Source organism: Hydractinia symbiolongicarpus, chromosome 4 (genome assembly GCF_029227915.1).
Source record: "Hydractinia symbiolongicarpus strain clone_291-10 chromosome 4, HSymV2.1, whole genome shotgun sequence".
Taxonomy (NCBI): Eukaryota; Metazoa; Cnidaria; class Hydrozoa; order Anthoathecata; family Hydractiniidae; genus Hydractinia; species Hydractinia symbiolongicarpus.
This window is the reverse complement of record NC_079878.1, coordinates 11,750,688-11,776,504: the sequence shown is the minus strand read 5'-3', so window position 1 is coordinate 11,776,504 and position 25,817 is coordinate 11,750,688. Positions and strand designations below refer to the sequence as shown.

At 33.6% G+C, this 25,817-nt stretch overlaps 1 protein-coding gene across 2 annotated transcripts; it reads right to left on the bottom strand.

Annotated features, from left to right (window-relative positions):
* Positions 1 to 1,946: 1,946 nt before the first annotated feature.
* On the bottom strand, positions 1,947 to 20,188 carry LOC130641289 (POTE ankyrin domain family member J-like). Of its 2 annotated transcripts, none has more exons than XM_057448030.1 (7): positions 19,840 to 20,188; positions 7,377 to 9,704; positions 6,164 to 6,364; positions 5,396 to 5,553; positions 4,488 to 4,791; positions 3,400 to 3,586; positions 1,947 to 3,031 (listed from the first exon to the last, which is right to left on the bottom strand). In XM_057448030.1, the coding sequence occupies exons 1-7, from the start codon at positions 19,916 to 19,918 to the stop codon at positions 2,752 to 2,754; spliced, it is 3,537 nt and encodes a 1,178-aa protein (XP_057304013.1). In that variant the 5' UTR covers positions 19,919 to 20,188; the 3' UTR covers positions 1,947 to 2,751. The 2 variants fall into 2 exon arrangements, with proteins under 2 accessions (XP_057304013.1, XP_057304012.1); XM_057448029.1 differs by lacking the exon at positions 19,840 to 20,188 and adding an exon at positions 14,116 to 14,822.
* Between the last annotated feature and the right edge of the window lie 5,629 nt (positions 20,189 to 25,817).

Genomic DNA, 25,817 nt, shown 5'->3' with positions numbered 1-25,817 from the left:
ACTGCCACCCCAGACATGATACGTAAGTAACTTTCCAACATAAATTTCCTTGGATCCCACATCAGAAAACATGTCGAGAGTACCATCGTCCCTAGGTTTTTTGCCTTTTTAGTATGAGAAAAGGCAAAAAACCCTGGGCACGAGGGTGATGTCGCGAGCACTTTTAAAAAAGCATGCAACACATTTAGAATGTCATTTTTGTTGCCATTTTGAACAAGCACCTTTTCCTTTCCTTTTGTTAACCTGCAAAAAAATCTAGGAAATTTGTCGTATTATCATTCTTGTCCCCTAACTTTCTTCGAGGTTTTATCTCAAAGGGCTCTGGGAACAGAATACCGTCTCACGTGTTGCAGGCTATAACTATTTTGTGATCTTTTAACCCATGGTAAAAACTGTCCGTAAAAATTGAAATTCATCCATCAGACAAGACACGTAATTCCCTTGTCGTAAATACATATTTTTGCGCCTGTAATCGTGTACTGTCGTCAGCTGGCACGCAATGCGACATATAAAAAACGGCTGAAGCCGACTAGTGTTTTCTATTATTGCCGTGAGATAAAAACAACCCTTTTGATGTAGCAGTTGCAATTTGCTTTGTAGAGTATTTAAAAACTTAATCTTTTAAGGCGACTCACAAATAAAAAATATACGTTAAAGTCAATTTGACCAACCTAGACCCCAGGGCTTGCAGCTTTTTTGATAAAAGGACGAAATACGCATTTTATCCTCTCATTTTAAAAAAAGCTACCGGCCCTGGGATGAAGGTTGTCAATTTGACGGTGGGGAACAGTGGTGGTAGAGTAAATCCTTTCACATTTCAGTATTTTGTGCGTGGCGGATGCTCTAAAAATCTAAAAATTTTTTAAACCTCATTTCTCTAAACAACTTGATCTAACCCGGTTATACTTAACAAGAGTATCAACTCGTTTCTCGGTAATGTATCCTTATTAACTATGAAAAGTTTACTTGTGTACAGACCTCGCAGTCCTAAAAACCACTCCGTTCTGATAAGGTTGCTTTATTCTAGTGGGACGATAAGATTTTTTTCGTTCATAAGTAAATCGGGAGGAGTGTTTTATACAGTGGAATCCCCCTAAAGCGGACACCCTATAAAGCGGACAGCCCTCTAAAGCGGACAAAAATTTTTGCACCGGCAGAATTTAGGTCAAACTCTCATAAAAAAATCTCTATAAAGCGGACGATTATAAAGCGGACACTCTATAAAGCGGACAAAAATCTTTGCACCAAATGACAGTTTCCCTTATAAACACTCCCTATAAAGCGGACAATGGAAAAATAACGAGATGAAATGTCACTTTTTCTTAAAATTTAAACCATTTTACTTAGTACATCTTTGAGTTTTGTTATTTACCGAGTCCAACACTTTCCTTATATTTTTCTCGGCCCACTCGACTGCCTTTTCAACACCAATTAATTGGTACTGGGCAGGAATTTCTAGTCCGTAGCCAGCACCACGGTTCACTCGCTTCCCAGTCACTTTACATCCGATGGTACAGTTAGGAAGCGACATGAATTTGTTGAATAGTTTGCTAAGGTTTTTAGGGACGTGCCCAACTACTTTATCGTCATCTGTAACAGCTACAGCAAACTTGTCATGTTCGTTATCTTCTTCCGCTTTTAAACAAAAATTCTCTTCTCCGACTTTTGGGCTCCATATGTCCATGTAAGCATGGTATCCACGGATAAACGAGTCGAAGCGATATTCTTTCTGTTGATGTTGCCGTCTACCCTAGTGTTGCAAGTCACCCCATGATACCCGCCAGTACTACAAAAAAAGCTTTTTTGGTCAAAATTAGGTCTAAAACTAATTTTTTGGTCAACTTCCTATAAAGCGGACATCCCTCTAAAGCGGACACTTTTTTTTGCACCAATGGTGTCCGCTTTAGAGGGATTCCACTGTAGTAAAGTAATTTTTTAAACCAAAATTGTGTTGCACTTTGTTTCATCTAGAAACATTATATATTTTAATCAAAATCATAAATTATTTTTGTATTCCATAATACCATTCAAACGCGAAAACAATAACAGTTATTTCAATTACATCATATCTAAGAAACTAAAAATATCTCGCATATCTACTATGCTTATACAAAACTACTTCACATAATATATTATTAAACTCCCTCCCCACATTGTGAATCTAAATTTTGAAGTTTACACACAAAAGTCGTCTCTATAAGCGTGTTAGTTTGATAAGATTTATATACTGTAAAACCTGTTAAATAGGTCAGGGATGAACGAGGCAAATGTTTAACTCTGTTGCGCGCTAAAGACTGGGACCTAGTTTTTTTTGCGGATAACACTCCGAAGTGAATTTGCTTCAATTTTCGTGACGGATAAGAGCACAGCTAGCCACAGAGCAAAAAGCAAACATAACTAAACAAAAAGATTTACAATAAAAATATTAGAAAAATAGAAAAAGAAAAAGCACTAATATATGGTCATTTATATATACATATTTTTGTACTAATCAGTGCATCGAAAACCCATTGAAATCATTTGTATTAAGAAGCTACTCGATGCACTTTTGTTTCCAGCATTATATCTGTAGTCTACAGTCTACTCGAATTTTTCATAACAATTTCCATTACAATAATAGATCGAATTCAGTATTCGATACTGCATCTCTTTGAATACAGAAGAATCTTTTGCACTACAGCTATACAGCTAGAATTTGCTAACGCCACGCCATAAACAACATAATGGCGTAAATTTAATACCACCCGGCGCCTAGAAACAAACAGTGTGCACAACTTTGGCGCCCTGTTCTGCGTATTGATCAATAGTGACCCACTGATCTCTAAATACCGAAATCGAGGATAAAATTGAGCCTCCTATCCAGGAAGACAGCAATGGATCGTCTGCATAATTGATACAAATATCATGTTCCGCGTCGCGGAGTAGTTGTAACAGTTCCTTCTCGAGACGTGATCCGTAACCAGACAGTTTCGAATTTCCTCCAGTTACAAGAACATTTTGCGATAACAGGGAGTGAAGCTCGACGTCCATACTAAAAGTAAAGAAAAACAAATATTGCAATAACGAACATATGTAGTGTTTTCCCTTGTGTTAAAAGTTCTCAGCGTTTAAATGTCGGGGCTTAGCCTGCTCAATTCCCATAACACTAAAGATGGTAGCGTTATCAAAATTTTTATTGGTTATCAAAAAAGATTCCCGTCCGCAAACGTTTCGAAGTTGACTCGCCTCGACGTCTGAAGCGGTCAAATTACACGCGTTGCTGCCAGAAAAATATTCTAATGGGCATGTCTTTATAGAAAATGCCTAGAGGTGCGAAGAATGCGCTAATGGTAAACAGGCTTAAGCACTCAGAAATTTACATCGATTCGCAAAAATATGTAATGAAAAGTGAAATCATACCTTTTTATACTTTGCTCGATAAGTTCAGCTGTGTTTGGTTGATGAAGTCCAAGCATCTGAGGATCAAATAAAATCTCCGTAGCTAAACACCTTTCGGCACCTAATTCAATTTCTTGTCCGTCAGGCAGCGTATACATTTCGTATTTGTCCAACTTCGTTTTATAGGATTCTTGCTCAATTTTAGCGTCTAAAAATAATTAAAAACAATACTTGAGTGATAATACGACTATAGGCACGCAGACATGTCTAACCCAACAGATTTAAATAAAAAAAATTTATAATACTAAATATTACAGTTTCCCACTACTCTATGTTTTAGTAACTAAATCCGCTTTTCCCGTTTTCTCTTTTTAGGGTTCCCACCAATTTTAAACTCATATTTTAAGGATAATAGGGAGAATTTTAGGGGAAAGTAAGGAAAACACACACAAAATTTAGGAGATTTTAGGAGAATTTAAATTAATGAAAGAGTAACTTAGAAGATATAAGGATGTCAAAGGTATTGAACAAGGAAGACAAATTGGAGAGGTCGGATTTTAAAAACTGAGTTTGATAAATGGATGTGTCTTAAAACTTCAGAGAACTGGACTTACGTCTGAGAGGTTGTGAGATCGATTCCCACATATAAGGAAAGAAGATTTAGAGATTTAGTAGCTCGTGAGCTTTAAACACTCTAGAACTGCCTTTGTGGTCCCTTCTGGAAGCAATTGACAGGGTATATATTTCTCTTAAACTTAATGATCCTAATCCCATAAAATATAAATCACCATCAGCGACATTTTTTAAAAACCAAGGACAAAAAGAGACTTTCAGTCGGCTTAGCACTTTTAATGCTCAAGTAAGGATTGTTTATATAATAGGGAGAGAGGCTGTTAACTTTTGCAAAGGCAGTTAGTAATCGAATTTCCTTTTAGTTCTAAATAACAGGTGAGTGTAGAAATTTAAAATGAAGTTGGGAGGTATGATGAAAAACAGATTCAGGCTTTTAAGAACCCTAATGCTATGTTGAATCGAAATTTACATGTTAATCAAAAAGATGAACGAGAAGAGAAACAAATAAAAACGTAAAATCTCAAAAATCCACCAACCTTCTGCAACGTAACATAAACTTTGCTTCATAGAATTCAATACCAGCTTTTCAGATGAAGTATTAAAACCTATGCCTTGATTGGCTAAAAGTGCACGCCCTAACTGGTTAGTCACGTGGTCACCACCAATATCGAGTTGAATCGTGCCATGTGGGATGGAGTGCCCTTCGTAGATTGCAGTGGCTTGGGTGTTATAGAAACCAGAATTGAGACAAATGCCTGACATCATACCCATGGAATACATAGCAAGGCTGGATTGATTAGCAAGGAAAAACGCAGGAACTCCAAATGTCTCAAACATTACCTACGGATATACAAACAGATGAAAAAATGAGTAAATAAAGCCGTAAAAAAAATTCTTATTTGTACTAAATTTTCACACTTATTATTTTCGCGTACTGAAAAAAAATCGATTTCACGAGTATTGATATCGTGAATTTCTCTACTCAAGTACGTGAAATCAGTACGAAAAGGTTATAATAAAAATTTAATTTAAATATTTTTTTTTTTTGGGGGGGGGAGATATTATATTAGTTTTTGGTTTCTAAAACTCAACTGAAAAGAAAAAGCTATATTTGCAAGAAGACTAGCAAATGAAAGTCAATTAGTTCCATGGTTCTTATCCAAATATTTGTGCAGAGATGGCCTTTTACCTATACAAAAGGATTGAACTGAAGATTTTAATAATTTATTTACAATTTTTTAACTTTATATTAGTTCCAAAAACTCAGGGTTTCTAGTATTGTTAGCAGCTTCTCACAGTTACAAAGATCGACAACAAAAGAATTTTAGTGAAGAGAATAAGGTCATTGTCCTGTCTTTCAAACTCCTGGTTGTTTTCTAACTTGCTAGAATTTAACAGTAAGATTAATTAAAAGATAAATCCTAATAGTTATTTTCTACTTTACCTCAGAAAGTCTTTCCCTGTGTTTTTTGGAGGTAAGTCCCATTTCCGTCATTAGGACTGGATGCTGATTGTCATTCACTTTTAGCTCGTGCTCCAATACATATTCTATCATGTTGGTCACATCAGGCCAATTTGTAATGTTTTGTTTGATTGGATGCTCTAAAAAACAAGCTAGGTTCATAGAAACCGTTACAAGATTCAAAACTCGTATTATTCTAGTCCCATTATTTAAAATTAAGGCTCAACACAGAATACAAAACAGATATACCAACAATAGAAGTTAAAATTTAAGGAAGAAACTTTTAGAACAAACCTCGAAAAATAGGCTTTGGTGGCTTTAACGCAAAAGTTTATTCTCTTAAAAAGTGGTGCAATATACTTTCGCAAAAGTTAATTCTTGTGAATTTCCTATCTTTGGTAATTTCCTTCACAGGATAAAAATTTTCCGTATAATACTCTTATATAAGTTAAGGTTTTGTTTATAATCGTTAAAAAACTCCTTATTTTACCTTACCTTTCACCTTCACCAACCTTATTCTAAAAGTTTTTTTTCACAAAAATTTTAAAAGGGAAAACTCACTAAAGTTATTTCTTTTCATTTTGCAAATTTTTTTCCTGAGAGCCTTATTAAATAGTTGGATTTAAAGTTTTCTGGAGAAATATTTAGCTTAAAGTCATCAAAATTTGCCCAAAAATGAAAATTTTGAAAAAAAAAATCTGTTTTAGTTGTAGTTGACTGAAACACTAACTAAATATTTTTGGTACTAACCAATTTGTAGCATGCCAGCCATGGGCCATGCTTCATCTCCAACGTAATATGCTTTCTTCATTTTGCTAACATCTTGCGAGAACCTTCTTGGGACACCAATCACAGATGGACAATAACATTGCGGCTTCACATCTCCACAAAAACCTGCTTTAATCGCACCACAGCCTGTATCAATAACAACTGCTCGTTGTAAAGAGGGAGCTATAAATAAATAAGGTTTATCTAACATCAGTTTAAGTTCGTTACAATTTAGGCAAACTGACTAAAAAATTAAAAAAGGAATAATTTTATATAAAATCCCTTTTTTTGCAACAACAAGAAAAACCGTTTCATTTTTCATTTTTCGAAAAAAAAATTTTTATCCCTAAAACATCTTACCATTGCTATAGATCACCAGAAAAATTAATGCACTATCAATTAAAGGGATTTCTGTATTGAAATTGGCTTTTACCAAGCTCTCTTTATTCTTAAGTTATTTAAGATTTTTTAATATTTTAAATCTTCACACTGTTAAAAAATTTTATTCTGTATAAAGTATATATTATTAAGAATGGAATAAGACTTTAATAAAATTCAACAAGGCTTGATAAAAAGTTTCCATTGTCTACAACGTAAAAAACGATCAAAATGCACCTCAATATTAATTTAACACTATATTCAGATGAAAGCCCTGGCTGGCCTAGGTTATTTTCTTAGAAGCTTAGCAAAAGGTTAATAGTTAAATGCACATAAAAATTTCACTTCTAACTCTATTATTTTTTTGGCTGTTAAACTTTCCAACATTAAATGATACAAAATGCTACAAAATATTAAATCAATTGCATTGTCTAAACAAGTTGGTTGTTGAATTTTTTATAAGACCTAAATACACATGCTCCCAAAATAAACGGTTCCCCAATTCCATTACTAACTGATGTGACAGATTAAAAACAATTTAAAGTTCTAATTAAAAATTTAGTGCCCATCTATTACACAAAATATATGTTGCCATGATACCTTTGATTGCCTGAGTTCAAAGAGGATATTAACTTTCATAATACATGTCATTACACTGTCTTAATTAATCAACAGAACTGAAGTGTTATCACAGCTGACAAATTTCACTAAGAATTAATATTCAATAATCCCATTAAAGCATAAAAAAGATAAGCATGCCAAATGCATAATTGAAATTAAGGCGTATATAATAAATACTGAAGTTTAAATTACTTACGCTTCCCTGTTCCAAGAGCAGCCATGGATATTTTCCTTGGACCTCTTGTTACTTCATCAAGTTGAACTTCATAGTCGTTAGTTACAGAAAAATTTAACGTGACTGGCGTAAACGGTATTGTATTTTCTAACAACACAGCGGTTTCTTTTACTGGCAAAATTTCATCTTCTAACACGTCATCTTCCTCTTCTTCAGTTTCTTCATCAGAATATTCCTCATTGCTTTTGATCTCATCATCATTTTCTTCTTCTTCATCATCATCTTCATCATTTAAAATATCAGCCAACATGTCTTGTTCATACAGACTCATTGGTCGATCACCCTTAAATTTATTTTGTTTGTTACGAAGCTTAACAGCCACTTTAGATTTTAAATTTGTTGAATGATAATCACAAATTTCTTTCTCGCTAAATCTTCTTTGCATGTTATTAACTTCAATACTAATTTTTCTTTTTGGTCCAAAATTGGTTTTTATTTTTTCAAGTGACTCTTGTAATTCTTCATCAGAATCCAAAAAATCCAAGTCATCTTCTTCTGCCAATAATTCTGCTAATTTTTCTGCAAATCCTGATAAGGGTCTGTCTGTTGCAGGAGCAGTCTTTTTACGCAGAATAACCTTACTACAGGAACCATCAGTATCATCGTCAATATTATTCTGATTTTCATCAGTGTCTATAACTTTTAAATCCCCAGATGTTGAAACAGAAAGAGTCATTTCTTTATTAACAACATCATTTAAAATAATTTTTGGAGTTTCTGTAACTTCTTTCTCAGGTAAATCTGCATCAATTTGTTCGTCTGTATGAGTTCCATTATATAACTGCTCATCTTTCTTGTCGTGTTCTACAGATATTGGTTCTTGAAAGTTTTTATTTTCTAGGTCTTGAAAGGTCATGTTTATTATTTTTTTGCTAATGTTGTCGCTTACATCATGTACTCTATCCGTTTCGCTTTGTAAAACTTTAATTTCTTTTGTTAAGGTATCATTGTTTAACAATATTTCTACCAGTTCGTTAGCAAATGAGTCCAGTTGTTTGTCTGAGATCAGGTCTGAAAAGTTTGAATCAACATCAATAGTAAAATTTTTAGTATTTTCATTAGAATCAATATTGTTTATGGTAGTATTTTTTGTTTGTTGCATATTCTGTTGTAATACCTCGTTTATAATTCCATTTGCCAGTGAATTAGCATAAATTGTAGAGAAAATTGCTTTTTGTTTTAACTCAGGAATAGCATCGTTGACTGAGGTTTTCATTGTTTTTGCTAAAAGTCTTTCAGCATATTTGTTTAACACAAACATTTTAAACTTGCAGATGTCCCTTGGGCGTTTTTCGAACTTCATTTTATCCATTTCTTTATTTAATATAAATTTCGAAGTTTCCTCCGATATGTGAGTGGACTTCTCGAAGGCTGACTGTAAAACAGAAGACGACATTTCATCTGCAAACTCTTGAATATTCAGTTTAGTGTCTAATATATTTTTAAAATTTTCAGTCTTATCAATCTTAGATTCTTTCTGTGTTTCTGGTATTTCGGTTATAATAGTTTTTGTGACCCGCATTCCATCATCATACTCTTCGCATACAACCTTTTCTTCAATAGTTAAATAGGTTTCCTCTTTAATATAATCTCTTTGTGGAAGACTTTTCAAATTAATACCTATTCTTGCATCATCAACAGTATATCGCATCTTATATTCTTCTTCAATACTGTTAGTTATATTATTTTCTTTGGAAGTTTCCACTTTAGTGTCTACAGTCTTTGCACTATCACTTATTAAACCAATGTGACAGTTTTCATCACCTATGTCAACTATCTTACTTTGTTTTAATGACTTCTCTGAGGTTACAACGTTTTTCTCAGCATTTTTTACAACCAGGGGATAATTAATGCCATTAATTGCACCTTGTGACGTATTTGAAAGAATGTCCTTGCCATGATTTGTCATCGTTTCATTTTGTAGTTTCTTGTCATTCTTTGTAGCAGGATAAGATGATGTAATAGAATCCTGCTTATCTTTACTTTTCTCTATTTTAAAATCTAAACTTCCATTTAAAGGTTTATTTTGAACGGTTATGGTTAATTGTACAGGCTCGTGCTGTAAAGATTTTTTTGCGTCTTTAGTTGGAGCTTTGCTTTGAAATATACCCATTTCTTCAGTCGACTTTTCTAGTTGATCATTTTTCTTTCCTCGTTTACGGACACCACTAGCTTCTTTCTTTTCCTTTTGAGCTGAACGACGTGACGAATCGCTCTGGGTTTTGGTATCCTTCTTGCCTTCCTTTCCTCCTCGTCGTTTAAATTTTTGATGACAGGCAAGTAAAACTCCTATGAAAAATAGGATATAAATGGCCAGTGAATAATACGAAATCCGCTCTAGTTCTATCAAAACCATGTTATATTAACACAAAAGATGTGTGGATTTAAAATATCAATGTTTCCACATTCAACAGCTAGTTACAACAAAGTTGGAGTTGTGTTTTGAAAGCACCGGGTTTTGTTTTCATTTTCAAGCCTCAGCATACTCGTTCTTATAATCGTCTGCTGACGGGGGGAGCAAAATAACATATATGAAAACAATGTGATAAAGAACGTCAAAAAAATGAAGATTTTTAATTTTATGTAAATTATTTCTGTAATGTATTGAGAATAAGTTTTGAGATCAAATATTGTAAATTTAGTAACAACGTCTTTCAAAAATGTGGTGGCAAAACCTTTTATTTAACCCCCGGCACAGTTATTTTATAGCGCGATTGTGATGATCCCGATAGAAAAAGCCTGGTTTTTACTCTCACTTTGTGTTATAAAAAGTAAATAAACACAACTTCTACGTTGAAGTTGCGTGTTGCGTAAAGAAACCACGTTAAGATTTTATTAAGCGCCTGTACACAGTCATGTTTTATTGATAAAGACAATCCCATAAACGCGTCAAAATGAAACTTTTTAGATTGACCCTATTCAGGCCGGGCTCTGAACAACAGAGGAGCGCAATCTGAATACTAAAAAAGCCCCAACCCCATTACGAAGCAGACATGGTTTGGACAGAAGAGAATTCAGTCAAATGATAAAGCACAACACACGACTACAACAGCAAATAAAAGTTAATCTTCCACTTAATCAGCGAGTTGCAGTAATCATATCAATTTGGTGATGTTTACGTCATTAATTAAATGGCAGCTTGTTTGTCGTTGCCGCAATATAATTATTTTCTTGTGTCTTGACTCGACACTTTTAATAAAGGAAGACGTGAGCACCCACAACTTGACAATTTTTGCAGACGTGTTTTTACGCAGTGAGTAAGAAATAAAATTACCTTTTAACGGAATGACGGTGTATATACGAAAATGAGTATAATAAACGAAAATAACCGCAGAGTGATGTCAGAGACACTAAAAGTTTAGATAAAATTGATTTATTAATGCCAAATAATTAGAAGAAAATCTCTTGCAATCCTTAGATACACAAAGATACGCCCTCCTACGCCCGTTGAAACTGTTTATTAAGGGCTTCGAATTTTGTACTGGACAGAAAAGTAGAAATTAATCCCAATTTTGTAATACGTTTAAGACAAACTCGGTCGATTCAACAACTTTGGTTGACTGCAGCCGCAAAAATTCTTGTAATTAAGTGTAGCGACTCTAGCATCTGAAACATTTATTACGTTGTCGACCATACCAGCGTACAGAAATATTTAAATTTAAGTTACATTTCACGTTAATAAAAATTCCATACTAGTGAATCATTTCGTTTCAGAAAAAATTAGCTCTAAAAACAAACTTATGCAAAGTTCAACAAGGACATGTAAATAAACCAAACGGCGATCGCCGTTGATCTGACTTTTGTGGTTATTAACCGAAGATTAATTTGCACACCTCCAGTAAAAGTGTCAAAAGGTTTGACTCAAAGGAAATGAGTTTGGTTAACCTTAAATGAGAACAGGTCTGTTCCAATAATTGTTTAATTGTGCGTGAGTATTAAAGTTGTACATTTTTGTCAACCTCCTCCTCAGGGTCTTGTGGCCCCTGAACCGTTATTGCGGAGTGGCCAACAACTTCATCAACTAGGCAAAATGCCCTGTGAACGAGGTTGTACACTTTTTATGGGAACGTTTAATTTTTAAGGAGCTTGAATCTTCTCTTCTCTGTTTAACTTTTGCCAAAACTGTTTTCTCAAATTTTCTTATTAAAGAATAGCTAGATATCTACATTGAGATTAAAGGAAATTGATGACGTTGAAGTCATTTTGATTTATTAAATCCTAGAGGAAAGAAAAGTATCCCCTTTTCTTTCTTTAGAATCATGCGCAAGCCTAAAGTACTGATCCCTTTCCCCCTTCTTCCATTTTTTTTCTCTGTCTATCTAACTCCCAGCTATTCATTGAATTTGAATATATTTCAAAAATGACAACTTTAAATTCCGAGTCTTAATGTAGGCCATTAAAAAAATAGCCCACTGCATAACTGAGGCGTAACAACATTATAAGGAAACGTGTTTATCACTGTCTTCATCAATATTTTTGGCGACGAACTTTTCGCAAAAAAGCATAAAGGTCCCTTAAACAATGTCACCAGGAACGCTTTAGTGATATGTCCTAAATGCAGAAATACGGCCAGTCATTGCAATGGTATCATAAAATTTGTCTGTTGTAAAGGATCACCGACAAATCAAAAAGTGTACGCAAAAGGTAACTCACGGATTTAGTCAAATCACCGCAAAATGCTTTTTATCTCCGAAATCGTTCTTTTAAGATGTATGCGTTAAAGGATTTACTCCTTTCTTCCTAAAGACGGATTGACGATTGGCGTTTACCGAACAATTTTTGATATATGAATCACCCAACCTTGAACTCCAGGCTCTTTGTCTCTTTTTATAATGTTTCGCCATCCCGTTATATAAAAAGAGGCAAAGAGCCCGGGGCTCGAGGTTGTGTTGACCCCTAAAATATATCCTAAAAATATAACTTGAAACATAAAGTTCTAATAGAAATAGTTGATCGAACCATAGCTCTCTTTATATACTATTAAAGTGGTCTGGTACCGAATCAAAAGTATTTTTTTTTTGCGAGAAAGTGCTTAGAAGCAAAAATGATTTATGAATACTGAAAAGCTCACGTGAAAAAACTTAGTTGTGCTAGAGATTAAGAGAGATGAATAGTTTTTAGTATGACTGTCTTTCATTACTCATACTTGGACTTTCTCTGTTTAGCTTTTCATACGTAAGAAAGTTATATTCACTTCCTTATAAAAAATACTCTTTATACACTTTATACACCTGAAAGAAAAAGCTTTTTATACTTTCGACACCCCCTTTTCTCTCCTTCCCTGAAGAGTTATATTTTCAATGCATTAACACAAGGAACCTTTGTTCTTTGTTTTGCTTTGGGAATGTGTTTTATCCTTGTAAAAAAATTTATCCTTGTAAAAACAACAGACACAAAAATCTGTGCTGCAATCTAATGATTGGAAATAATTTTTTATGTCAAACTAATTACCAGTTTCCTAATTAAAAATTAGCAGCATTTTCAAAAAGATTTCCCTTTCCCTTCTTTTATTACCCGTTTTCCTTCTCTATCCTTCCCAATATCTCAGCGTTTTAGAGAAAATCGATATTCCTGTGAACCAAATTGTCCCGCCCTCAGGAAGTCTAATATCTACGATAGAGTTCGTCTACCAACATGCACAGTTCAGGCTAAACGAGAAAATAAGGATATTTTCCGCGCTCTGCCCGTCTGTTTAATAAATTCACTTCAGTCTTAATGAACAGCCTAGTTCCCAGACCTTGTATGAGCAACTACACGACCATTAGTATCATTATTAAATATTGACCACGTGAACCTACTCAAAGTTTCCGTTATATTAAGACAGGGCGTTAGCTGGGGCGGAGATAATTTATTTATACCCCTGCCTCCAAAAAAAATGCTCTCGGACAAAATACACAGAAGTTCATTCAGGTCCACAGAGCTCATTGAGATAAACCTTTAAGTTTTAACTTAAGGAGCAGTGAGCATTAGAATAAAATAACCTGGAGAAAAACTTCCTAATGCAAGGTCTCGATTCACTCAAGCTTGATAAAGTTTCACTGAAAATTCAAAATAGGTTGACTGTAGCGTTAGAGAGAGGAGTTACCCTTTTTCGTCTTGTTCCAGCTATTGACCTTTTTCGCCCTTCATAAGAACCTCCCCTAAGAGGATGTCACATGTTGTTTTTTATTACGGAGGTGTTTAAGGAGGAAGGAGTACGTTAAGGTGATGAGGAGAAACTTTGTTCCCAGTGTTTCTTTTTCTCTATCGCAGCTATTTAAAACATACAACATAAACAACTTTTTAACATCTTTAAAAGTGCTGTGCAAAACACGCTGACGGATCATGAAACGTTCAAAATAGCTAAACATGCTTTTAAGACATGCTTTTATTATAATACTTCAGTATGCAGGGAAATAGATCATTCTTATCTTATAAATTTAGCTATGTTATTTTTAAGTTTAATCTCGTATTTAAGAGCGTAAAGCAGGATAAATCATTTAACAGGCCGTATAAAAGGGCCAATATGCAAGCAACTTGACTTCAAAGATTTGCATGTTCTCCCTAAGTGCACAAATCCCCATCCTTGAACCGTTTTTAAATCGGTCCAATTAGCTACAATGGGAATATATTTTCCAACTGTTTTAATCGATTTTTCTGCAAGTCTCTACATTAAGAAAATTTTTTTTCCTCTACAAAAAAACTTAAAAAAAGCTCTTACCGTCATCATACAGATGCTGATAGAGAGTCACGTGTTCCGCAGTATGCTCTATATCAAAAATCTCTGATTTCACAATGTAATTGAACACTGTCGTCTCTGAAACAGTGTAATTTTCCAACACATCAATAACGTCATTAACCGTTATAAAACATTTAAAATCTTCTGTGGCCATATTACCCTGAATTAATTCTAACGGTGATAACTACTTCAAACTGTGTGTGCGTGTGTGTTTATATGTGCGCGTGTTCGAAATATAAAAACCTTATTCGTAAAAAAATTGCCGTCCGTTACTATCAGTCATAACGTCGCTGATTTCGACATAATCTTCCACAGTTACAACGGAATGAATATGGTATTCAGTAAATTCAAGTATATCAGTATATAAAACTCGATATTTTGCTTCGCGTTTGATTTTTTCAACAAAAAACGCTTGTACGGTAAAGTAATCCTGAAACGGCTTTAGTTTGTTATCCTCGTGTACTAATACAACATCTCTGTCGCTTTTCCTTCTCGAATGACTCCTTTTTAACATGTTAAATCTAAAAATCACATTTCTCACTGTTTCGGAAACGAAAGTTGAAACGCGTTAAGTATTTACTCTATAAACAATCTTTACCAATATTAATTTAGCATCGTTGATCAGAAGGTACTATTAAATCTTTGTTTTATTATGTTACTCAAACAACATGCACGTACGAATGCAAATAAAAAGCAACCCTGGTTTGATTAGCAACAAGGAATAAAGGCGTTTATTGTTTAACTTAGTCGTATATGGCAATTCAATTGATCTAACTAATTCCTTTCACTCTTGCGTGTAACTAGACGATTTGATTGCTAATTAGCCTGCTATTGTCATGTAGTGATTTGTTCTTTTTTGTTTATTTGAATCGATCAATGTTGATTTTCGGATTACTAACCTAATCTACGAGAATTAAATGATAACCTCTTGAAATTTTAGTTTTTTTTTGATATATTTGTCTTTATAGAGCTTCACTGCATTTACAATGCTGCCCTTCTTTAGTTTTTGTTGTTATTGTTGTTGTTATTGTTGCACCAGGTCGTCGTTCTTGTTGTTTGTTGCTGCCTTTGTTGTTATTTGTTGTTGTTATTTTGATGTTGTTAATTATTGTTGTCGATGTTGCTGTAGTTTTTGTTGTTGCAGCGGTTGATGTTGATATTTGTTGTTGTTAATAACTATTTAGTTCGCAGGATCTGCTTCCTACCGACTAGTTTCAAGTTTCATGCACAATGCGTCTGACAGTGACTTAATCTCACCTATAACCCTTTTTTTCAGTACAAAACCCTACAAGAATTTTTTAATTAAATTTTGTAATTCATCTTTCCCAAAATAGGCTCCCTGTTGGGGAAGTATAATTGACGGAACACTTTCATGGTAATGACAAATACACATCTCACTTTGAAGCTTCTCTCTACTGAGATATTTATATTTGTAATAATCGATTTATATAAAGACTTATCCTTATCAATGACTTTTTTTTAATAAAGGAATACTGCCATCCAAAGTAAAAAAAATACTTCAAAAGTATTTCCATAAACACTTTTGCCAAAATAAGATTGCCTTGATTGGCTTGGCTTTATCGTTCTTTTTTGCAAAATTCTCTCTTTTTATCGGATTCTGCATTCTCTTCGTTGCGAAAATATTCGTTATGCTCATTGTTCAATTGCCACCATTTATCTAGCACTGATTTTTTGTGTCTTTTCAAATATAGTTGGAGCTTTTCCAATCCATTTTAAATAGTAAAAATCAACATAAGAGGTCTGGAGTTCTTGACTTGTAGAGACACAACAGCTAGCATTCAAAAGAACCATAAATGTGTACGAAAGATGATGATCGGTTTTCGGTACTGTAGTATTAAGGATTTTTTAAATTTCCGCAGTAATTAAGGTCGGTGGCTGGATCATACTGGACGAAGTATAATATAGAAACAAGAACCTTTCAAAGAAGCGATAATGACTGAAGCATTTGCACATCGAAACAAAACACCATCCTTGTTCCCATACCTGATACTAGGCACAACCACCTTGTTAATGCCTCGAAAATTTACGCCAAAATGACGAGTTGTTTTCTTCTTATTTTTAAGGTTGTCTTTACTAGCTAACATACTTAGAAAGCATTTAAAAGGGATAGTCTGAAAGTCCACAAGATTTTTCGCAGTATTTTGGAAGAAGAACATCAAATTATGTCCTGGTATAAAAAGGTATATAATGATTACTACAGTTTTGCATAAGAAGTCTTTATCAAATGTGATAAAGACTTCTTATGAAAGTGTAGAGAAAACGTCGGGTGCAGTCTGTGTAGTGCCTTGGAACCATCCCTGTAGATCCCTCTCCTTTCAATGCTGAATAACTTTTAAAATTTATTTATGAGACAGTTCTTCTGATGCACAATTTAAATAAGTAATTTTGAAAACCAGATTGGTAAAATATAGGTCTGTTGTTTCAGTAATTATTTCGTATGTTTAAAAACTTTCTCGTACTATGTAAAATCTCTTTCGTTTTGTTTGGAAATTTTTAGCGGTACTATACGACATCTTCGCGCACATTTTGGAATCTCTCCCACGGTTTAAATTCTCGTGCAGTGTGTAGAAAATCCTGATATCTGTTAGACCCTTTGCATGAACACTTGTTTAGTTCCTTTATTAACACTGATAGGAAACCGTAAAACTTACAAGATAAAAAATGTACATATCAATATTAATATAGTGGTAAAACATTTGACGTGAATCTTCGGTTTAAAAAAAGGTCACTCCAAGAAATCCTCTATTTTGGATTTATTTAGCCAAGTTTTAAACACGAAACTAGCAATTCTGTTGTAGACCTAATGTCAACGCGTACGCGTTTCATCCTCATATCAAAAAACGCTACAGGCCCTAGGATCGAGGTTGGACCTAATGTAAGTACGAAAAAGTTTAAGCAATACATTCTCGTCCCCAGAGCTCTTTAAGATAAAACCTCAGGTTTATCTTAATAAGCTCTGAGGACGAGAATGTAACCAATGGTGTAAGCATAGAAATATATGTGAGTAAATCTTTACGACTTTTTTGTGACTCCGTGTCAAGCATTTGTGCGAACAAAGGAGCATGTAAACTAAATAAAGTATTTGACATTTTAGCTTGTTCCAAAATGTGCATATTTATTAAACCGCTTAAAAAACTCAATAAATGCCAACCTAAATTAAAACTCATTCGAATAAATGCTTTCCTGATAACCGATATAAAAAGGAAAAATATTCAACCTCGTTCACAGGATTCTTACGATTATTCTATGTTTGAATCTGTCAGTGGAAACCATTATTTCACGTGGCTTTGTTATACCACGTGACTTTGCCGCCATTTTAGAGGCACATATTTTAGTTGTGATTTATACAAGGAAAACATAAATACGTATTTGGTTTGTATTCATTTAGTTCACCCTAACACAGTCCTAACCCACATCAACCTCATTCCCAGGGCATTTTGCCTTGTTGATAAGTTGATAGCGGCGGTTGATAGTGGCCACTCCGTAATAACGGCTCAGGGGCCACACAAGACCTTGGGGACGAGGTTGAACCAACATGGTCTAGAGCTGATATTAAGGTTAAAGAATACCATAACGGGATAGGCATTTTTGTAACAGAACGCCTAGGTAATCAAACAGTTTATCATTTCAATAAGCTTTTTAAATAAAAATGGATGCTCTTATTCAACAATGACAAGCAATACAAATCCACCCAGTTACAATTCTCGAACATTACAATCCAATTTTTGAGCTCTCAATGCTTCTTATAATTAAAAAAGATCAAATAATAACTTCAAAAGAAATGTAGAAAAAATTGCGGATTAGATTTTGCTCGGATGTTTTAAAGTCAAATAAATTGTTGTTGTGCTGTTGTGTTAGAGTAATGGCCGTCGTTTTTATGACTAGCTGCCAGAAGAATTTGTCTCGGCCATATAAATATTTGTTGCATTTACAATTAGCTCCTGGTAACTCGAACTTTCATTATCTCGAACTATTTTCTAAGTTTCCTGCAACTTTCGTTAATACTTTCTGATAAAAAGATGATTAACTCGAACCTCGGACAATTCGTATATTGGTTAACTTGACCATTTTTTCGTCCCTCCCACTCTCCTAGCCCCCTACCCCCCTTACCCCCTTTAGCACCCCCTGAGATTACAAAGGACATAAACGCCCAAGTTTGATAGGGTCAAAAAATAACACTTCCCTCGACTAAATACTCCTTTTTTATACATTAGTCATTGTTGCAGCATTATCCAATTCCTTTTTCTCTCTCTTTCTACCAAGGTAATGCATGCATGCATTTAAATAATAAGCACTCGCTCCTTACTTAGTGGATCGGAATAGCTGCAGTCAATAGTAATAAAACCAATTATTTAGAATTGTCATTTAAAGATATTTTCCAGTGACTATCAGTGACTGCCTTCAATTATGTTTTGTTTAAAAGCATAGATTTTCAGTAAGTTAATTTTTTTTTCAATAGACCAGTTAGTTTAATATAAGTCTACTCGTTAGAAGGTGAAAGAATCTATTTTTGCAACCATTATGAACACGCAGAATGTTGGCATTATTATAGACACTAGTCGGTTGCCTGTTGATAATTCCACAGGTTGGCCGTCCTTTTTATATCGCATTTCGTGTTTCTGTAACAAAAAGACAAACAGGCGCACGAACAGACAGACAAAATACGGGTATTATTAAAGAGATTAGTCGTCAACCCATGGAAAAATCCCTTTTTTTGCGGACAGACAGACACAATACGGCTATTATTATAGGGAAGAGATTAGTCCAATAAGGTTGGCTTGTTTGGCTTTGGTCACAAATCTGACACGAAAAATAATGCTGTCAGTTATATCCAACCCCCGTTCCCAGGGCATTTTCCTTGTTGATGAATTGACCACTTTTAATAATGGCTCAGGGGCCACAAGACCCTGGAGACGAAGTTTACCAAAAACTATTTGCGAAGTCTTCCTCAGCGAAATGATCTTTTTCACTAGCTTAGCGACTGTAGGAACCGTGGACACAATCTTATCGTTTGCACTGTGGATCTATACAGCATAAAAACAGTTTATCATTTGTTATTACTGTTGAATTTATACCATAATATATAGTAACAGACAAGAAAAACAAAGAAAACTGTCAAGCAATAAAGTTTGACTATCTCTGTGTACATTAATTGCGTATGAAACAAAAGAACTTAAGCATGTGTAGTTAGTAAATAGAATAAATAATGCTTTTGGATAAATTTGCATGACATTGCGAACTATTTTCGCTTCATTACAATTTTATGTTTTTAGTATTTTTTTACTTTCGTGTTGTTAAAGATTTGGTACAACCTCAAAACAAGTCAAGTTGCGCTAAATGCTGCCCCACATTGGACATCGCTTACAAACTTTAATAAATTGTTTTTAAACATTGCCAGCGAAGAGTTCTTAGGAATAGAGAGTTTGATTTATAAATAAATCTAATCCGTGATACACGCTTAACAGCCATTACGCGACCAGAAATTCAGCATATTGGTGAGAAAAAAACCGCACTATTTTAAGCATATTTCACTAGTAGGCCACCCTTACTGGGTGACAATTACAACGTTCTGACTCAGTCATATAGTTTTGACACTGCCCGTTAAGGGCACATGATGAGAAAATTTGGACCAATTTTTTATTAAAACATTAAATGAATAAAATAAATCAAAAACCGTCATCCTACCACTATCTTCTTCACCTTGTTGTTCTTCATTTGCTTTTGTTGTGTCATCTGGAATCTGTTTACTTGCACAATGACCCATACTTCAAACTCGCAAAACACTTCGTTGATTATAAAGTGTTAAATTTTATGTCGCAAGTAGACAGGAAAGGAAAAAATACCCTGTCAAAATAATAACCCTCCATCATAGATCTCTTTTCTTTATTTCTGCGCTATGTCTACTAATGAACCAAAATGGTTCAGCGAATATTGGAAACACGAAAAATTTAACTTTTTCTGTATTTTGAAGTTGCATTGAATTAAGTTTTCATTTTTATTTACTTTGCTAGAAAAAGAAAATTCATATATACAGAGAACAACAGTGATTTTGGTTTCCTAGGCAACTATCTAATTGTATATCTGACAACGCAGGCCGTTTAAGAAACAAAAAGACCCTGGGGCCAAAGTGCTTCTCATTACGCAATGTTTGGAATAAATATTCACTTCCTTTAAACTTGCTCTCCCTTTTTTTTAATAATTTGCACGAACTAACGCCTCCTTCTTGTAAACGCCTTTTTAATAAACACCCATCCAAAAGAGGGCGTTTTCCCCATACTATTGTCATGGGTTTAAAAGTTACAGGTTCACGCAGAGTTGCCATGACTCTTAATCAAAGATTAAAGATAAATAGTCCTAACGACTTTCTTAGATAAACGCCCCTTCTTATGAAAAGAGGGCGCTTAATATAAGGAGAACGAGAATGATCTTTTTGCTTTATGAAGAAGCCTAAAAACAAGGTTACATTTATATCTTATATATTAATTCCCTTGCGTGACTAAAACTGTGAGTCCACGACACGGAAATCACGGGTTACTTTCTTATGACGTGGCTGTACGCTAAAATTTAACTAAAAAGATTAGGGATGTACTTCATAGAAATCGCACATAAGGTGTAAATATATAACCCGCTGCTAATAACGATATAAATATATATACCCTTATGCCAAAAAACTCTATGTTAGCATATATATATAGGTATCGCTACATATGAAACGGTATTAGATATTCACAAAGCATACGGACTGTTAAATGAAGCTCCCAGCATAAAACGGAAATTGTGTTTACGAAAAAGATGGCTGTTCTTTTTTGAGTATTCTCTACCCTTTCATTCAAAATAAATCTTTAAAAAAACATTTGAAGAAGAGCATCGTTTTATAAATTAATCATAGCAAGGTTCTGTAAGGTTTTTTCATATTTTATTTTCAGTTTTTATTATATTATTGTTGCCAGACATGTTTTATAGCTAGCATCATAAAAAGCCAACCACCACCAACAACTAGCTAGCTAGCTAGGAATATATATATATATATATGTAGCCATGTTCTTTATACCTAGCTAAGTCTTCAGTTTATATTTAAGTGACTAGCTATGAGCTGCTGTAGCTAGCTAATGCTAGCTTTAAACTAAAGATTCCCAGTATATATATATTCCCACAAAACCCATCAAACGTTATTAACCCTGAAAATTTTAAACACTTTCCTGGTTTTTTTGGTTTGCGAAGTTCTTTTCCTCCAAATATTCTGAAAATAAAGTTCAGAAATTACTTATTTTTAAAATGTAAATTTAATTTGCTTCAAATTGTGGTTTTGACATTTTCATGTAAGAATTTGTGGGCAAAAACCTTAATCAGCATGCTAAAAGAACTGACTTTTCTTAATTTAGAATTACTAAACACAACCATTTTCTTACATTTAGTGTAAACTTTTGTGCGTATGGCTTATATTTAATACACCAAAAGAGCTACTTTGTTGATTTCAATTTTATACTCTTTGTAAGCTATTTTTTTCTTCTTTTTGACATTTTGAATTAACTTATTGTTGTAGAAGGCATATAATATACATGTATATAAAAAAATGGAACTTTGCAAATTTCTGTTTTACCACTCAATTTTTACATTTTATAAGTTATTCGGAACAGAATGGTATGAAATAGACCGAAATACCTGATCTTAGTTGTTTTTAATTTGCAGGCTGTGTCTGTGTAACTTTAAGGGGAACATTTGGTGGAAGACAATGGCATGACATATACTGATAGAACTGATTTTTGTTGTGTTAGATGTTATATCTGAACCTCTTTGACATTTTATGTTATATTTGCGAGGAAGGACCATATATATATACACAGAAGAAGAATTCAATTTTACACCTTGCAAGCTTTGTTTTTCTATGTTTTGTATAAATTCTTACTGGGGAGGACTCCGTGCAATATATCGAAATGACTGATCCTTCTCGATTTAAATTTGATGTGTTCTAAATCGTATATAGTTTTGGAAACTTTGTGTAAGATTTAATGGGTAAGGGCTAGATGCAATATGTCAAAAAAACTTTTTTTGTTGAATCAGAAGCACTCCCTAAAACCATTCTTTTTTTTTACAGTTTGTGAAGCTTTTGTGAGGAAAGAGTGTATGCAATATTATCGAAATAACTGATTTTTGTTGCAAACTGTTTTTCATTGGCATTTTGGATTAAAATATTGTTTTAGAGGGCATATGCAGTAGATATATGTACCGAAATAATTAAATTTTGCAAACTTTGATTTTGTCGTTACCTCTCATTTTTTACATTTTGATTAAACTTTTGTGGAAGACCGCCGGTATGCGAAGGACCAAAATAAGAGATTTTAGTATTATTTAGAATTTGTATTTTGTGTTGCAAAATTGGTGCAAAAATTGACATAAAATGAACTTATATAAAGATTGATTGCTGTTGTTTAACATGACTCATTATGACTTATATATATATTTTATGAAAATTTGTGACAGAATACTATGTGAGATTTGAAATTTTGTTTATTTTATTGATAGTAAAACAGCATGCAAATTGCTAAAAGGACTTTATTAATTTTAGATTTAAACACGTTATTTTGTTGGCATTTTGTCTAAAGTTTGGTGAGGAAGGACCGTATGCAATATATTAAATAATGTTTTATTGCATTATAATTTATCCTTGCAATCCCTTTTTAACACCTTAGATAAAAATTTCTACTTAGGCAAAATTTATTGTTTATTTTTCACATTTTGTGTCAACCTTTGGCAGGGTTTGCAATAAACTAACTGATTTTAACATATACAATGAGAGAGATTTGTGTTTGACATTGATCAGCTTTTTTGTATATATGTGGCGTTTTAAGTGATTTAAATTTTATGGGTGAGATGTATGTTGAAATGCTTTTAAAAACTTTTTTGCGAATAATTTTCGCATTTGTCAGATGGTCAGAGCAAGTAATTTTAGTAGATTTAGATTTTAAACGTCACATACATACTGTAGTTGTTGAAAACCTTTAATTTTTTTGGTAATTTATATAATAATGCAGATGGAAGATGCGCACTGCTGTATTGTTTGTTTTTTGATGGACATATATCTGCTACATAAATTAAATGGAATACAGTGGATTCTTCCACGGGAAACAGCTAGTAATATATATACTTTATCAGCATCATCTTACTGTAATGTAACAACTTCATAGCAACTTCGTTTCTAGTATTTGACAAATAGATGTGCAGAAATATTAGTTTAGTAACAGAAACATGATTTGCAGTAGACTGAACTATACTCCTGCAAAATCTACAAATGTTTTGTTAAAAATAAATCAAATTCTTCAAATTACTCAATTTCACTGAAACTATTATTTTTCTCACTATTCTTAAATATGCTGATATTTGCTGTTAAAATTGAGGTTCTGAAAGTTTGTTTAAACAGTTTTATATTGAACTAAGGAAGAAATTTATATCAGCTTTTACGCGAACTTTTACACTGCTTCAAAGAAAACTTCGCTAGTTGCAAAAGTGCTAGAATTTATTCTCCCTTTTGTTAAAAGCAGCATATCAACTACGAAGGAGTGCTATGACGTCATCTTAATCGCTACGAAGTAACTAATCTGAAAAACAAACAGCTTTAATCACTTTTGAAAAATGCTTCACTGTTCTCTTTCCTTAAGATTACTGTTTGAAAAATAAAGTCTGTTATTATGTGATCCCAAATTCCTATTAGGACAATAGTTGACATGTGAAATATGACGTCACGGTGCTGATGTCACTTACGTCACTGTTTTAGAAGTACATTGTACTTAGTCTTGAGGCTAGTTTCCAGTTTTAATTTTCTGCTATAGCGCAACTTGTTTGCGCGTGCGCGCTTGAAAAAAACTATTACTTGTCTAACTGCGCATGCGTGAACACAAAAGCTAGTGAGCTTTTTTGTGCTGTACTAAAAAATTGCGGTCCTAAGGATACGAGCCTTTTAAAGAACAGAGTAAACACAAAATGGCGCCAAAAGTTAAGCTTAAAAGAGAACAACACACAAATAAAAATAACACTACCTCTTTTGATAAAAACTTCTAGACACTATCCAGATTAGCAATTTATGTAAAATAATTAAAAGTCAACGCGTTGGGAGCTTTTTGCACATATTTTAAAAATAAATTTTTGCCAAACATGGCCACAGGTAGTGCGGTTGAGAGTTCGTTTTATAAAGCCTAACATTAGTCCCTTTGTTTCGAACGCCGGCGCAGAGTCTGGTCAGTGTAATGTAATTTGTCTTTTCCGTCTATAAATTTAAAGAAGTTTTGACAACATGAAAAGAAATATTTTTAATCGTCATGCTCAGCATTTGTGAAAATAAAAGTTGACTTGAAATTACCGTTATTTTGATTTTAACCCACTTACCCATTTGACAAAAACTTCTAGACACTATCCAGATATCAGTACCAGATGGTTAAAAAATTAGTCTTCCTCTTAGAACAGTAATTTCCCAAACTTTATAGATAAAATTTTTCTCTAGTATCAAAACCTTCACCGCCAAAAACCTAAAAGTAATTCCATAAAGTCCGTCGAAATCATAAATTATGGTATCGACTGAATAATAGGCGGATAGCTATTTAGTTAAACCTTGGAGAAAAAAAATGAACTATGCAGTATTATAGCGGACATGTTTGGTGCATGTGATGGAAACAATAGGTAAAATCGCATGAAAATTAAAAGTAAAGTAAAAAGTCTTGATTTTCCTAGTTAGAAATAATTCCCTGTCGTAAAAATAAAAAAGGTATCAGCTACTTATCCAGTGCTGTCCGTTATCTAGAGAGGCTGCTATATATGGATATGACCTTGGTTCTGCTGGTACAATCACTTTTTTCCGTTAAGGTGTTTCTTTTACTGCATATACAGTCATTGCTTAAAGTAGAAGGCTCTACGCTGCAAAAATACTCGAGATTTACCAGTAGCTTTTCTCTCCAAAATCAAGACAATGTGGAGTTTAAGGGTCCCTTGTCCCCAGGGCATTCTTTTCTGACATGGGATGGCATTGTTCGTATCGCCGTACCGACGTCAGAAAAGATACAAGATGCCTTGGGTGGGAATATGAGAAAAACTAAAAAAACTGTCTAAAAATAATTGACTGGATACCTATTGAAGTAGTCCGAAACTATTTAAAAAATTCACGAAAAAGCGAAGTATAGCATTTGAGTGTACTTAAAGTAAATAATCTTGTTCTTTTTTATCTCTGTTTGAAAACCAGGCTTTGAGATAAATAATATATTATTGAAGTCAGCGGCTTACAAGAAAGTACTCGGCCTTTCAAAAGTTTTAAAAGTCCAATACTGAATTCTGTTGAATCTCAGAAAGTATGTGCTATTTTCTTGTAACTAAACGAATACTTGCAGTTGTTAAAATCCTAAGAAACCTCTACTAACGACAGAAAAAATGCTTAAAATCAGCAAAGGAGAATGAACAGTAATCTTCATATTTTTAAATCCTTCATTTTTCCTCCTCTCAACTCTTTGTTAAAAAATTTTTAAGAAAGTCTTACCGAAGAGTTATCAAAACTTTCTGAGTACAAAAACGTTTAAAACGAATTAGGAAGATTTTGACGGGAAAAAATATAATCTAAAAGCAATACTTCCGAAATCTTGATCACGCAATAAAAAACACTACAATTACGCTATATACTCACG